A 13,077-nucleotide genomic window follows, 5' to 3' on the forward strand; every position below is an offset into this window, starting at 1 on the left:
GAATTTATTTTGATAGGACACCTATTACGGGGGTTCATCACACTTTGAAGTACTGGTAAATGTGGTAGAATAGCAGTATCAGAAGCACTGATGTACAGCAATATAAAAGTATTTGTCCCGATTGCATACATTTGGTACAGTAGGGACACAAGGGTTAGAATCCAGATTTCTTTGGCTATAAGGCTTCCTACTAAGGATATAGATTCCTTCTCCAATGTCTGTCATTCATTCATTTCTTAGTTTCATTCATACACTCTTTTCTTCCATCCTCTACACCTCCTCCTTTCCTTAATCTGATCTCATCATTGCTCATCTCTCCCCTCCTGTGTCCAGAGAAGGCAGACACAACGGACATGGGTCACTTCTGAGGTCAACTTAAGAGACTGTTTCTTTAAAGCATTCCCTTGCTAGTTAGTGCGAATTATCACTGTTAACACATCTACCGTAGATCACTACAAGAAATCAGTCTCACAGGCCTGAATGAGGAAGAGGTCAACCTTTACCCTTCAGAAGTAAATAACATGTCAATGATTGACTTGGCTTAAAAATAGTAAACCACTTATCAGATTATTAACTTTACACAAACCTGCACTGTGCCCTAAAGCAGCTAACAGACTGAAAGCATGCTTTCTCAAACAAAAGCTTATCTAAAGCATTTGCAAACAGGATGTTCAAATAAAATTAGTATTTTCAAGATAAAGAGTGGCTAGCTGATCGTTGAGGTGCCAGGTCACAAGGATCAGACTGCTGCCTGTTGTAGCTTTCCTAGACTGTGTTGAGGAGGTATTCATACTAGACTTAAGAGATGAAGACTGCCAATGGCTCTAAAGAGTCTGGATGAGTGGGTTGCCTGCACCTCCATTAAGAGGACGGGTTGCTGCTGGATTAGGAGGCAGATGACACCAGTGCCCACACCTTGGAAGAGGTTATTTTGTAGATGCCGACAAACAACAACTGTTTCTAACGGCAGGATTCAGAATACAATGGTTGCTGTAATGAGGGTCACGGCTATGAGGATACAGTACACCAATGGCAATATTTTTTTTGTCAATTGAGATGGAACACGAGACCTCAATTGCCTCTTTTAATAGACATTGAAGACCAATCACAGAAGGCACGCATCTGTCTTCAGTATGCTGCTGGCTAGCCTTTGAGTGATAACAAAACCTTATGTCTAGTAATTAAAACAACTGCTGGGCACAAACAGAAACTGGAAAGGACAAAATGAAATGTCATTGTTATTTGGGTGTTTTTAATATGTAAAATCAAACCACTGACTGTTGTATTATCTTCTACTTACAGCAAGAAAATCCTTGTGTTATTAAAAACAAAACACAATAAATAACCCCTCCTCTGTTTGCCGCCATATGGAAGGTGCTTTATCCTTTTTGATGGCAAGCTAGACTGTTTTAAAGACAAGATAAGGTTTGTTCTGCCAATTTGATAAAATACTAAATGTAAAAAAACAAAAACAAAAAAAACAAATACAAGCTAGGGATGGCCCTATTATTTTCGGAGAAAAATAATTGAGACATTTCACACTTGGTATGCTGGATTTCTTTTTTTGTGACAGACTTATTTAGAGGACTGGAGTTTACAAATCTCTATATCAAAGTTGCCACGATGGGAAATGTGAACATGTTTTCCAGCTATAGTGATTAAAGGTAATGTGGTGGACAAAAGACAGATTATGCTCTGTAGTGATCACTTGGGTACTGGAACATATTGCTACATTGGACGCCTAACGATAAGTACAAGGCGAAATTACATAATTGAAATCCTACTTCTTCATCTGGAACATCTTTAAATTCATGAATACATGAACGACTTTGCATAAGCGTGAGATCCCAAAACACATTTTCCTAAAATAAAGTTAATGTTTGGACAGAATTTCAATACCATTTCAAAGAAAACATATCTTGAGAAGGCCAGTTCTAATGTCCTTTTTTAACGAAGCCAATGAGAATTCAGCACTATAGATATAGTTTGACAGAAAATCTCCTATTAATCCCTTTCCCAAAAAGACCAATAGAATGCACAAGGGACATGTTGTGGAAATTGCGACACTGCTCGTTTAAGAATTCCAGGAGCTTCACTTTGATATAATGCACAGGAACGACAAGCAGTTAATTGTTCTTCTATTTAAAGCAAACATCCATGAACCTAAAGACACTTTAGTTAGACATTTTGCTAACAAACAATCTTTTTAGAATGAACTCCCTAGTTTTATTCAGCATAACAAACCAACTGCAGTGCCAGTGTGACATATTTTAAGCCACACAGTAACAGTACTTGGGGGAAAATTAATTCACCCAAGCATAAACCTGTCAATAACTTGTAAGTATTTAATACTGTAAGCAGTCAGAGAAGTTGTATAGCAGCCTACCTCAATGAGATGTATCACATTAAATTAACTGTAGTTTCAACAAATCACAAGTGCATAAACGTTGCTGCACATTATTTTTACAACATAACATTGTTGAATAATTCACAAATCTGTGTCCCTGTTATATATGCAATTTAATTAATGGTTTCAACAACAGGGCAAACAGAATATAGATGCCTAAGTCTAACTGACGTAGATCACAATGTCCTGCAAAGGAACCTTTGATAAAAAAACATGAATTGAGAATGAAGGGAGGTGCCTGAAAAAAAAAAAAATCACGATGTGGCACTGGCAGCACAGAATCATGTATACAGGAGAGGAGACCACCTCAATGAAGTCAACTATACAGCAGCTCGTAGTACAACTGTCACTATCGAAAACAATAACAAATCTTTGATACTCTAAGTGCTTCTTTGGGTTCCCACATTGACTCTTGTTCTCAAAACAATTGCCTCATTCCAGGTACAGCAACATCAGCACATTTTCTTCAATGTTTTGTGCGGACTGGGAGATTCTTTCTTTGGCTACCCTTGGATGCACTGTGCCTGCTTTGTTGCTTTAAGTGTTACTTCTGTGGTGGTGAGAAGTCTTGAAAAGATGAACAGTCTGTCTCTCAGACTCACACCACAGAGGAGTGTCACATATGTCAAAATGGTATGTAGAAGGTTGAAAGACAGAGAGGGCACTTGACTAATGGATATTCTGAGCCTCTTTGTGAAGAGTAAAGATCCACCCATGGACACAGGGTTATTATAAATAAGCGGACATATTCTAATATTTACATGATGATGGCTTCATTTGTTTTCATTTTCATCATGTAATATCATCTAGGGCACAAAGCACAAACTTATTAATGAAACAACTATGTAGGTTCACTGCATTACAGTTATCAGGTCAATGTTTCATCTAGGAGTCCAGTCATTGTAAACCAATGTCAATGCTTACAAATAAATTACTTTTGGGTCATCATCTGCTATTTACATTGCAAGACCTTCATACATTCCTTGCAACCCTACCACTGCTCTCACTCAAACTTATTACCTTTGCACTTTAGGTTAATGCAGACAGACAGTGGATGGCTCTTCAGCATCTCTTTGCGTTTATCATCAAGCTGGACTCCCAGTGTTGGGCGCCTGCGTTTCTAAAACATTTTTTGGGGAAAGAACACAGAGTCAAGTATGAAGGCAGGCAAGCGCTAACAACAAAATATTCTATCATTATTTCATCCACAGTCTATCCCTGCAGCTTTCCATAATGTAATCTTCGATGCCAGTCTCCCAGAGCTCAATTCACAATGGTACACCATTGTCAATATCTTAGACTCCATCCCTCTCTACTCCTTGACCACTAGACAGTTCTCAGTCAGCACCATTCTCCAGAGGTCTTCATGTCTCACTGCTCTACAATCATAACCGCATTCTCCCATATTAATGACTCCAATTTGGTTCACTCCCTGTTTCTAAAGGACCAGCTTTTACATCTACTGAGTAATTTCCGACTACTGGGATTTGTATACTGCAGCTTACTTACAATGTAAAGACCACTTCATTAAGATTACCTGAATCCCACAATCTAAAGCTAGAACATGGCACTGTTAAAATGAACTTGGAACAAAGCCATTTCTAAGAAGTTACCCATTGCATACCAGTACAACCACTCTGAACATGGGCACAGTGCGATGATCAAATGTGCACAGTGCGACGATCAAATGTGCATTCAAGTAAGGGTAATCAAGCTACTGTTTATTCACACACATACATGACAAAGAGCAGAGGCTAAATTTTTAATTTGTTCTGTACCAAACAATCAATCATCACCATTATTGAATAAAACCAATTTAAGTAACAGCCTCCACCAAGTAGAATTCATTGGAATACATACAGACCTAACTGAGTGGAAATACTTCAAGTACATACCCCAGTTTAATCTATCTATGTCTAAAATAAGTTTCAAAAAGCAGGATTTCTACATGGGAAACAACTGAATCTCTGATAAAAATAAATTACAAATATGAGCCACCCACAGACTGTTACATTGTTCTTTCACTTTAATTAAACATTTTTGTTTTTAGGTTACACAATATTGGCTTCCTGTTGAAATAGTGAGTGTTTCACCAATGTGTTGTGAAGAGTACCAAAGACTAGAGGTGTCCCCTATTTACCCTAAGAGATTGTTATTTCATGCAATCTAGACATCAACTTTCCTTTTTTACACTTGCTCTTCTTGTTTTACTTATTACCTGTCTGCCACATGCTCTTGAAAGCTGCTGTGCCTGTGCCCTTTCTTTTGGATGTACTTAAGCAAAGGCTGGGAAGGGGAAGGTGAGATACTAATGACCACAGAGACAAACGTTGTCAGCAGGGTATGATGAAATGTTATCTCCATGGCCAGCTAACAATTGTTTAAGTCGAGCAAATTTGGCACACAGTAAAAAGCAGTTGACCCTTCTAACTGCAATCAAGGAACTTTGACTAATTTGATTTTATCCTCACCAAAAGGACATGTGTTATGAACATTCAAGCATCAGTGTTCTAATCCTAAAAAAAAGATTCAGCTAGCAGTGTTCTAGACATTAATGAAGATAATCATCATAAAGATGGTTAAAAAAAAAACACAGTTTCAGCAGAAAGTTCACAAGTTTTATCAGCCTTTCAAAAGGATATGTGTGAGTGAATCAATCCAAGGTGCAGTGTGAGATTGTTACAAAGCATAAGACCTAAGAAAAAAAGTGACTTGCCCCCTAAACCATTGAGTTGAATTAATTAAAAGAATAAGATTGTGAGGGAAATACAGCAAATGAAACTTTCAAAAGCATTACTTTTCTGTTTTGTATATACACTCAGGGCATCAGGCAGAGTACCTTAAAATAAATTATTTGCTTGACAAATATCCAAAGAAGGCAGGCTACACACAGACGCACAGTAACTTTATTTTCCGATCAGGCAGATATATTGTGCAAGCCCGTCCCTTTGTTTCAGAGAATGTTAAATAAAAAATGATATCATCAATTCAGAGAGGTAATGCATTTACAATATAACACTTAGAGATCCCAATCATCTAATTTTCGGGTAATCATACAGCTGTCGCGTTCTCAGTAATGATTGAGAATTGCATATGCTTCTGGAATAGAGATTGCTAAAATTGGGCTAGAGCTCTACTGCTAAAAGTTTTGTGATAAATATAAGATCCAATTTATTAACTGTTACTAACTAAAATGCTTGTAAGCAACACCTGGGTGTGAGCGAACATGAAAAATGGATGCTACAGTTTCAGCGGATATATCGTTGCTCAGCGGTTTTCTACCAGCTACAAGCAGGCAATGTCTAAGTAGCATACAAAGACAACCCACTGGGGAATTACCACAGACATTGTTTGGTTCGCTCTAGAAAGATAAAACAGGCTTTGCCAAAGGCAAAAATATGTAAAGTATATCATAACTGCGGAGAAGAAACAGACATCATTGGTATGAGTAGTGCGAGAAACTGTAAAATGTGGTAAAAGATGACTTTCAGAGCAAGATCTAATGAATTAATTGGTGTGTACTCGTGTATAGTAATATTCTATTTGAGGATAATGCATTTTATAACATTATTGACATTGATAATAGCATGGGATACGGGCTGCGGCCGTCTACTCTCATAGGAGTGGCCAGAGAGTTGCAGGCAATAGCTGCACTGGAGAAATACATGGAGCGTGGAAACCAGCTGATAGTGCGCATGTTACAAGAGCACTCAATTCATGGGATGAGAAAGTTAAAACATTGTGCCAGTGTAAGATTGGGTTTTAGTACATTACTCATACAAGACAATGAGCCGCTTAGCGTCTACAATTACTCTTATAATGATTTCTAAAGAAATTGTTAAATACAGGATGGATAGTAGGGATGGTGAAGATTTCAATGATAAATTGGGCATATCTCTTCCCTAGCTGAAAGGTCGGATGATTGCTGGAACTGCATGGTGCCCTTCAACACATGCTTTACATACCAGCATTAGCAGAATATACCCAAGTCACTCAAATTGCTCACAATGATTTGTATTCAGCCATTAACATAAAGAGAGTTATCCACTGCAATAGTCTGTATTGTTGAAAAGGCTTAGCTCTGCAGTAGAACACATGGATTCTTGGTGTAGTAAGCTGCCAGTAGCCATTCAAGTGAGGAGGCATCAGGAACATAAAAACAAATACAACTAGAGTCAGGTTCGGTAGAACTGGCAGTTGATGTCACTGAAGCATTCTATCCATGTCAACGCCACACTTTAAAAAAAAAATGGGGGGTATTAGGTGCTACGGTTCATATGTGCAGTCTTGATGTATTTTAGAAACCGTATCAAATCTCAATAAGTAAATGAGGGCTGTCTGCTAACTTCGAAGTATAGAAGATAAGTTTAGAAGATAAACTTGTTAGACGAGAAGGTAACTAAGGTGACTCTTTGCTAAATATAATCATTAAACTGCAAAGAAGAGGGTAGAGGGAACAAACAGAAGATAGAGGGATCAAGCGATTTCTCACTTCCGTGGATTAGATCAAAGCCTGCTTAGTTAGGAGAGAAGATTTATTTTTTAACTTTTCCTTGCACTTTATAGAGGCAGTTTTCAGACAAACTATCTTCTCAGGATTACAGCTTACTACAGAAAGACTTGTCTCTAGTAGCTCTCGTCTGCGGAGTAGTCTCTAACAGAGTATGATTTCGGACAAGTCCATGGAGGGCTGGCAAGTGGAGGAGGAGGAAGACGACGACGTATCTCTCCAAACAAGCAGTTTTGGCTGTAGTCACTATGAGTGATGTCTCATAGGAAAAAAACCAATAGCTTAACATAGCTCCCATACCATGTTTCCTGTTCTGTGCCTTGATTACAAACCATCCAAGGAATGCAAGTATTCCAGTCCCTAAAAGCCCCCAACACAAAGGAACGCAGGCTGCTACATACTGTAACTACATATTCTCTCCGGGACACAGAGGGTACACTATTCTTATTTTCTAGGGCTTCCTCAACAGTGTCAACCAGAGAGTAGAGGTTAAAAAACACTCATAATTGACAGTGCATGGCCTTAGGCTGCCAAGACTTCTAATACGATTCAGCTGATGCTGCCAGAACAGCTACGACAAAGGGCACCACTAAGCTGGACACATATAAGGGACTGGCAAGTCCCATCCAGAAAGTGATCTTAGTGGCCACATCACATGAATGTCTGCAAACTATTCTTACTTAGGAGACCACAGTATTAACAGGTCCAAGCTACTTATTCTTTTGGCAGGGCGGGGAAAAGGGAACAATCAGCAATGGTTCAGGATGGGCCTACCCCCTCCTGTCCTATAAATTCGGTTAAGCAAGGTACAGTCATCCTTAGGGGGATCCAATTCTGAATTCTGAGCATAAGCCTTCAGTGAAGGCAAACCTAGAGATTCCTCCTCAGGCACTCCCAACACAAAGTATTCTGGCCAAGCAGACTTGAGGCAGATCTTTCCATCCCTCTAGCCAATCACACGCTCTCTGTCCCACACAAGTAGAACATCATGCCACTCTCCTTGTTCTAAGCGAAACCAGTAGCTATTCAATTTACACTAATCCATGTGTAGAACTGTCACATAAGGCAGCCAATAGGAGATGTGCACAGAGCATTTTCACCCTCTCAATAAACCATCAACTACTATGAATCAATCACAGAACTCAGTAGAGTACTCAATCAAGACTCTCTATACCTGCATGGCAGATGGTTGCCTCCTCTAGTTAGATCAGGTCAGCCAGTGTATCATTTTAGATAGATCTGTGGCATCTGAAAAGGCTTCTCACAATACACAATTAAAACATCATAGCACTGAAAAACAGCGTGAGCACTGCCTTGCTGTGCCAAGAGCAAAGTGAACAAGGTAGCAGGTCCTCAGTTGGACCTGCACATAAATAGTGCCAGGGGGTTCCAAACCCACCACCTTACCTTTACTGCCAGTAAGATGCATGGAAGTACATTCAGTAATAAACCATGCTGTCAACATTAGCGCGAGGCCACTATTAATATTACCTCATTAAATGTCAAAGTGAGTATTCAATGCTGAACCCAGATGGCTGAACTCAAATGGCTGATGAGCATTCAGACTACTGATCATGGGTGTGTTGCCAGGTGCAACTTAGCAGAGGTCCCATCCAATCTAGCCTTTGCATGCATGTACAAGCTGGGGCTATAGAGAGAATATAATGCTTAATAAGAAACAGCCTCTGTACATTGTTTCACAGGGAACAGATGGGGTGTCAGGTAGGGTGAGAACACTTTTGCCTAGCTCTGTACTGTAGTTCACCTTCAGAATGATGGGGAGATGATGATGGGCTGTGGCGTTAACTAAAGCCACAACCTCTTAACGGAAACTTAACTTGCAACAGAGTCATTAACTAGTCCCACAGTAGTAGAGACAGCATCAGGTTCTCAGGACTTTTCCTTCCCAGAAACCACACCTCAACTATTCAATGATGGCTTTCAATCCATAATGAGAATACCCCAGAGGCATTCTTTACTCACTGTAGTTTGTTCCTCTTCTGCGTCAGAATCACTCTCTTCATCTGCTGTATTGAAAAAAGTGGAATGGTACCAGTTACAAATTAAATCAGGAGTAGCAATAAAATCAAGATGCCTACTGAGTGAGTGTACTCTGATGGCACTACAAATCTCACCCTTGAATCACTTGCACCTAACTGCTGTTCACCGCGTACCTCCTATTATTACAGGAGTCGTTTTCAAGAAAACAAGCCAGTTTTGGAACTTATGTTCAAGACACAACCTAAAATGTATCTTACAAGCTTTTTCACAGAAGTAATATCTTGCATATTCAAATTCAATGGGTTATACTTTCTTTATATCTCTTTGTACTTTGCATTTCTACAGTCAGCACATGTGCTCTATAATGAGAAAGTTCCACTCCTGATTATGATGTATCCTTCTTTCACTGTTGGTTTCCTAAAAGGTAAGGATATTCTAATATTTTCCAAATGTGCTCTATAAATATTAGATTTTGAACCAACCTAAGCACCGTCATTCCATTGAGCAACACACAGTGATGGGTAAAGCTGTAAATTGAGACTAAGCAAGCCTTTCTTGCCTTGAGCAGGATCGTAAGGAATTTAAAAAGAAGAGAAAAACATGATGCACATGTGTGATTAGGAGACAATGCTCTGCAGATTACTCACCTTGGCATTCTTCAGGAGGCTTGAAGAGGGCTTTAGCATCGTCCACATTTCCTTCTATTGAAACAGTCATCCTCTTATCTGTAGAAAAAGGATGAATGAAGAGGTAGAATCAGCAATGAAAACCTCTCGGTGGCAAGTTATCACAAGCACACATCCAATATTCAGAACAGAGAAGCATTTTATGACTTCAAGTCGCTGTGCTAGAGCTATCCCTCCTAATGCCCATCCTACCAAGTTAGGAATACTATGGGGAAGTAGCCACATCTAAAATGGAGAATTTTTTAAGCTTTCACATGTAGCTATGTTAAGGTTCTATGTTCTCTAAATCCTCTAAAAACTTGCTCCTTGGATACTCACCACAGGCTTGACCATACGCAGTAGCCTGGACAAAGAGAACGTAAAGAGGAGGAGGCAGGTGTCTGGCTGTCTCCTGCTGTTTGTGCACTTGGTCGAATGGCATTGCAAGGTATTCTTGCACAGGAAGAGAGGCCTGATGGTTAGAAAGAAAAAAAGAAACCAGTTATTGTAGTTCACTTTTATACTGATCTTTTTGTCAGCGAAACAGGAATGACTTTGCAGCTCTAGAGTGACACTCCAAAAGAGACATGGAATAACTGTCTTGCAAGAGCAGCAGCATCCTAAAAGTGGCCAGGTAATATAAAAACGGATGGCACACGTATTGAGATGCCCAGCTCACACCAGCCCTTTGGATATTACTGCACCACTTAAATTACACTGTTCCTTCTACAGGACGGTGATTACACTCCGCAGCTTATCCGACTGACTTTCAAGAGGGTTTTTGCTTGTATGTGGCTACAGTCCTTTTCACTGTGAAAGAGCTTATCACCCTCCATCTGGTATTCTTTTGGGTGCATCACAAACTTTGGACCTTGATTGTAAACTAAATGTATTAAAGTAAACACTTCATAGGAGTCTTCTGGGTTATTTAAGTATTCCCAGAGATCAATTATAAGAATTTCTCTAATCAGATTAGTCTTTAGATTCAGACAGGATGACTGAAGGCTGAGAAAAAAAACTGATCCTTTGAAGACACTTGTGTAATGTTAGAGACCGCATCAGTCCCAAAGTCAGTAATCAGTGATATCTAATTCTTTACTGATTTGCCACTTTCCTGTACCAGTCACATTCTTTGTTTTTTTTTTTTTTTAGCTGTGGGTTGGGTTTTGGGACCTGTCAAGTTACTAGTTTCTTACCTCTTAGTGGCATAATATTTGAGATTGGGGTAAAATGGGTCTGTCCCAGAAGACTCTCAGTGTGCCAAGTCCAGCTATCAACAGTATCAAATGACTAATATGAGCTTTTGAACAGACCCTGGTCCAACTTCCTAAGGAGAACTGCTAATCTTCCCAATGATATATATATATATATATATATATATATATATATATATATTTATATATATATATATATATTTTTATATATATATTTTTTTTATAAGATTATATATATATCCAATGAAAAAAACAAAGGTTACAGGGAGGTTATAGTTGGGTTCAGATTTTACACACACAGAACCATAGCAGTTCAGCAGTTACAGTTATCTCAAGTAACTATAACTTGTGCCCTAAGGTAACCACATCCCCAGCTGTGATAGTAATGGGGAGTGGGGCCCACATGATTCCCCCCCCCCCCCCCAGGCTGATTTCGGACCCAGGGAACCAAACCCCAGGGGCCTGGCTGCAACTAGAAAGGGTTGGCCCTGGAGGCACCATCTAACAGGGCCAGCTTCTGCTATGTCCCAGGTGCCCACCCCAAGGACTTAGCAGTTTTCCTGCCTGCACTGTCGCAGGCAGGGAAACATGTGCTTGCTCTTACGTGGCGGAAGGAATTTCAAAGTTGCCACCGAGCAAGATCAAACAAAAAGTCCGCTCCCGGCGGGCAGGAGCATGAAAAATGCTCCTGCTTGCTGGGAGCGGACTTCAGATATGTTACCCCGCACCATAACAGATATGAATGTTGCACCCACCTGCAGGGAGCACCATTTTTTGCTGCTCCCAGCGGGCAGGAGCAATGCTGGCTCCCGCTGGGAGCAGTCTGGGGCCGTGGGACTCACCATCCCACAGTCCCCAACAAGGACATGGGGGGGGGGGTACCAGAGTACCAACCTTTTATCGGCTGGGCCCTGGGAGATGGAGTCCATGCAGCCACCCTCCCCATTTAGTACTTGGGTGGACATTGGGAGATGGTGGTACCGGGGCCAAACCAGGCATGGGGAGGATGGGCTGCATGCCCCCCTCACTCTTATTAACTTTGGCCAGGCTCCAGAGGATGTGATCCCGGGCACAAGGTGGGGTAGTGCATATTCCCCACCCCCCCCCCCAAAAAATATATATAATGGGGGGTCCTTGACCTCTTTCCATAAAAAAATGTCACTGGGCCTCGAGGGATGGGGTCTCTGGGGCCAAAACCAACCAGGAGAGGGAGGCTGCGGCAACTAAGAGGTACAAAAATCAGGTTTCTCATAACTCTAGATTCAAGCTACAGCAGTTTAATTACCTGAATCACCTACATGAAACCTACTTGCCCCTGAGTTGCATCAACTGAATGTTACTGGGTTTGTCATTAAAGTGCGCTAGGTGTTGCGCATCTGAGGGCATTTTTACTACAAGGTGTGGGAGTGCCCGGCACCGTGAATGCCTGGACAGACGTACAGACACATGTATCATAACTGGTAGGTGGGGTAATGATCCCACACCAAGGTGTTTGACTCCTGAGCTGGATGTCTACCAATGAAAAGAATAAATTGGAATATCGAATGCCAGATCTCGTGCTGACTCTGGAAGCGGGTAGGAAAGATGGGAGTGGGCGGGGTTCACGACTTGGCATGGTTCTGTTGTGCAGGAAGGTCAGAAGTTAACTTGGTTCAGTTACACACTTTGTTATGAGCTCTTCTCACTTCCCTGGGTGTGCCAATCTCAACACAGGGGGAGGATAGACCTAGGAATATCAGTCAAGAAAAAGTAGAAGACCACATACACCACTAAAATGGAAGGGGAGGATATACTAATTTATGTTGTTCCAGTCATACTTTATTTGGTAACAGGACTGTGCTATGTGGTTGTAATCAAAAAATGTAAACAGTAATAAAGAGCTATTTAAAAAACAATTAACTGGGATATCAGATTGTGAAAGAGAGCAAAATGGTGAGCCTCCACTTTCCCCCAATGTCCCTATATATTAAAAGAGCAAAGTTCCCACTAAATATTGACGCAGATTTTTCCTCTTCATGCAAAATTTTCAGTGAGAGTCCCTTGGCTGCAGCCCAGAGGCCTGATTACAAAACTGTTTGGGCCTCCTTAGCCCTAACTCCCCAGGATTTAAATTTGAATGTAGGGAATACTGTGCAAATGTTTCTAAACATTGTATGTATATTGTATTTGGGTAGTATATACTTTCGCACAGGTAGAAGAGCACTATTCACATGTAGTTGAAGCAGGAATGCAATCAAAGACAGAACAATATGTTTTTCTTTTCCTTCTCGTCTCCAGTTT

The 13,077-nt window shown here is 40.5% G+C and overlaps 1 protein-coding gene across 2 annotated transcripts in view; it reads right to left on the reverse strand.

Annotated features, from left to right (window-relative positions):
• Positions 1 to 13,077, reverse strand: part of THOC5 (THO complex subunit 5) — a 224,071-nt gene that overhangs the window by 120,044 nt on the left and 90,950 nt on the right. For both annotated transcript variants that reach the window (XM_069214584.1, XM_069214583.1), the window contains exons 8-11: positions 9,923 to 10,055; positions 9,566 to 9,643; positions 8,901 to 8,944; positions 3,428 to 3,527 (exon numbers count right to left, since the gene is read on the reverse strand). In XM_069214584.1, the coding sequence (XP_069070685.1) occupies positions 3,428 to 3,527; positions 8,901 to 8,944; positions 9,566 to 9,643; positions 9,923 to 10,055 (355 nt within the window). The remainder of the gene's footprint in view (positions 1 to 3,427; positions 3,528 to 8,900; positions 8,945 to 9,565; positions 9,644 to 9,922; positions 10,056 to 13,077) is intronic.

The sequence above is a fragment of the Pleurodeles waltl genome, chromosome 11 (assembly GCF_031143425.1).
Source record: "Pleurodeles waltl isolate 20211129_DDA chromosome 11, aPleWal1.hap1.20221129, whole genome shotgun sequence".
In the NCBI taxonomy this organism is placed as follows: Eukaryota; Metazoa; Chordata; class Amphibia; order Caudata; family Salamandridae; genus Pleurodeles; species Pleurodeles waltl.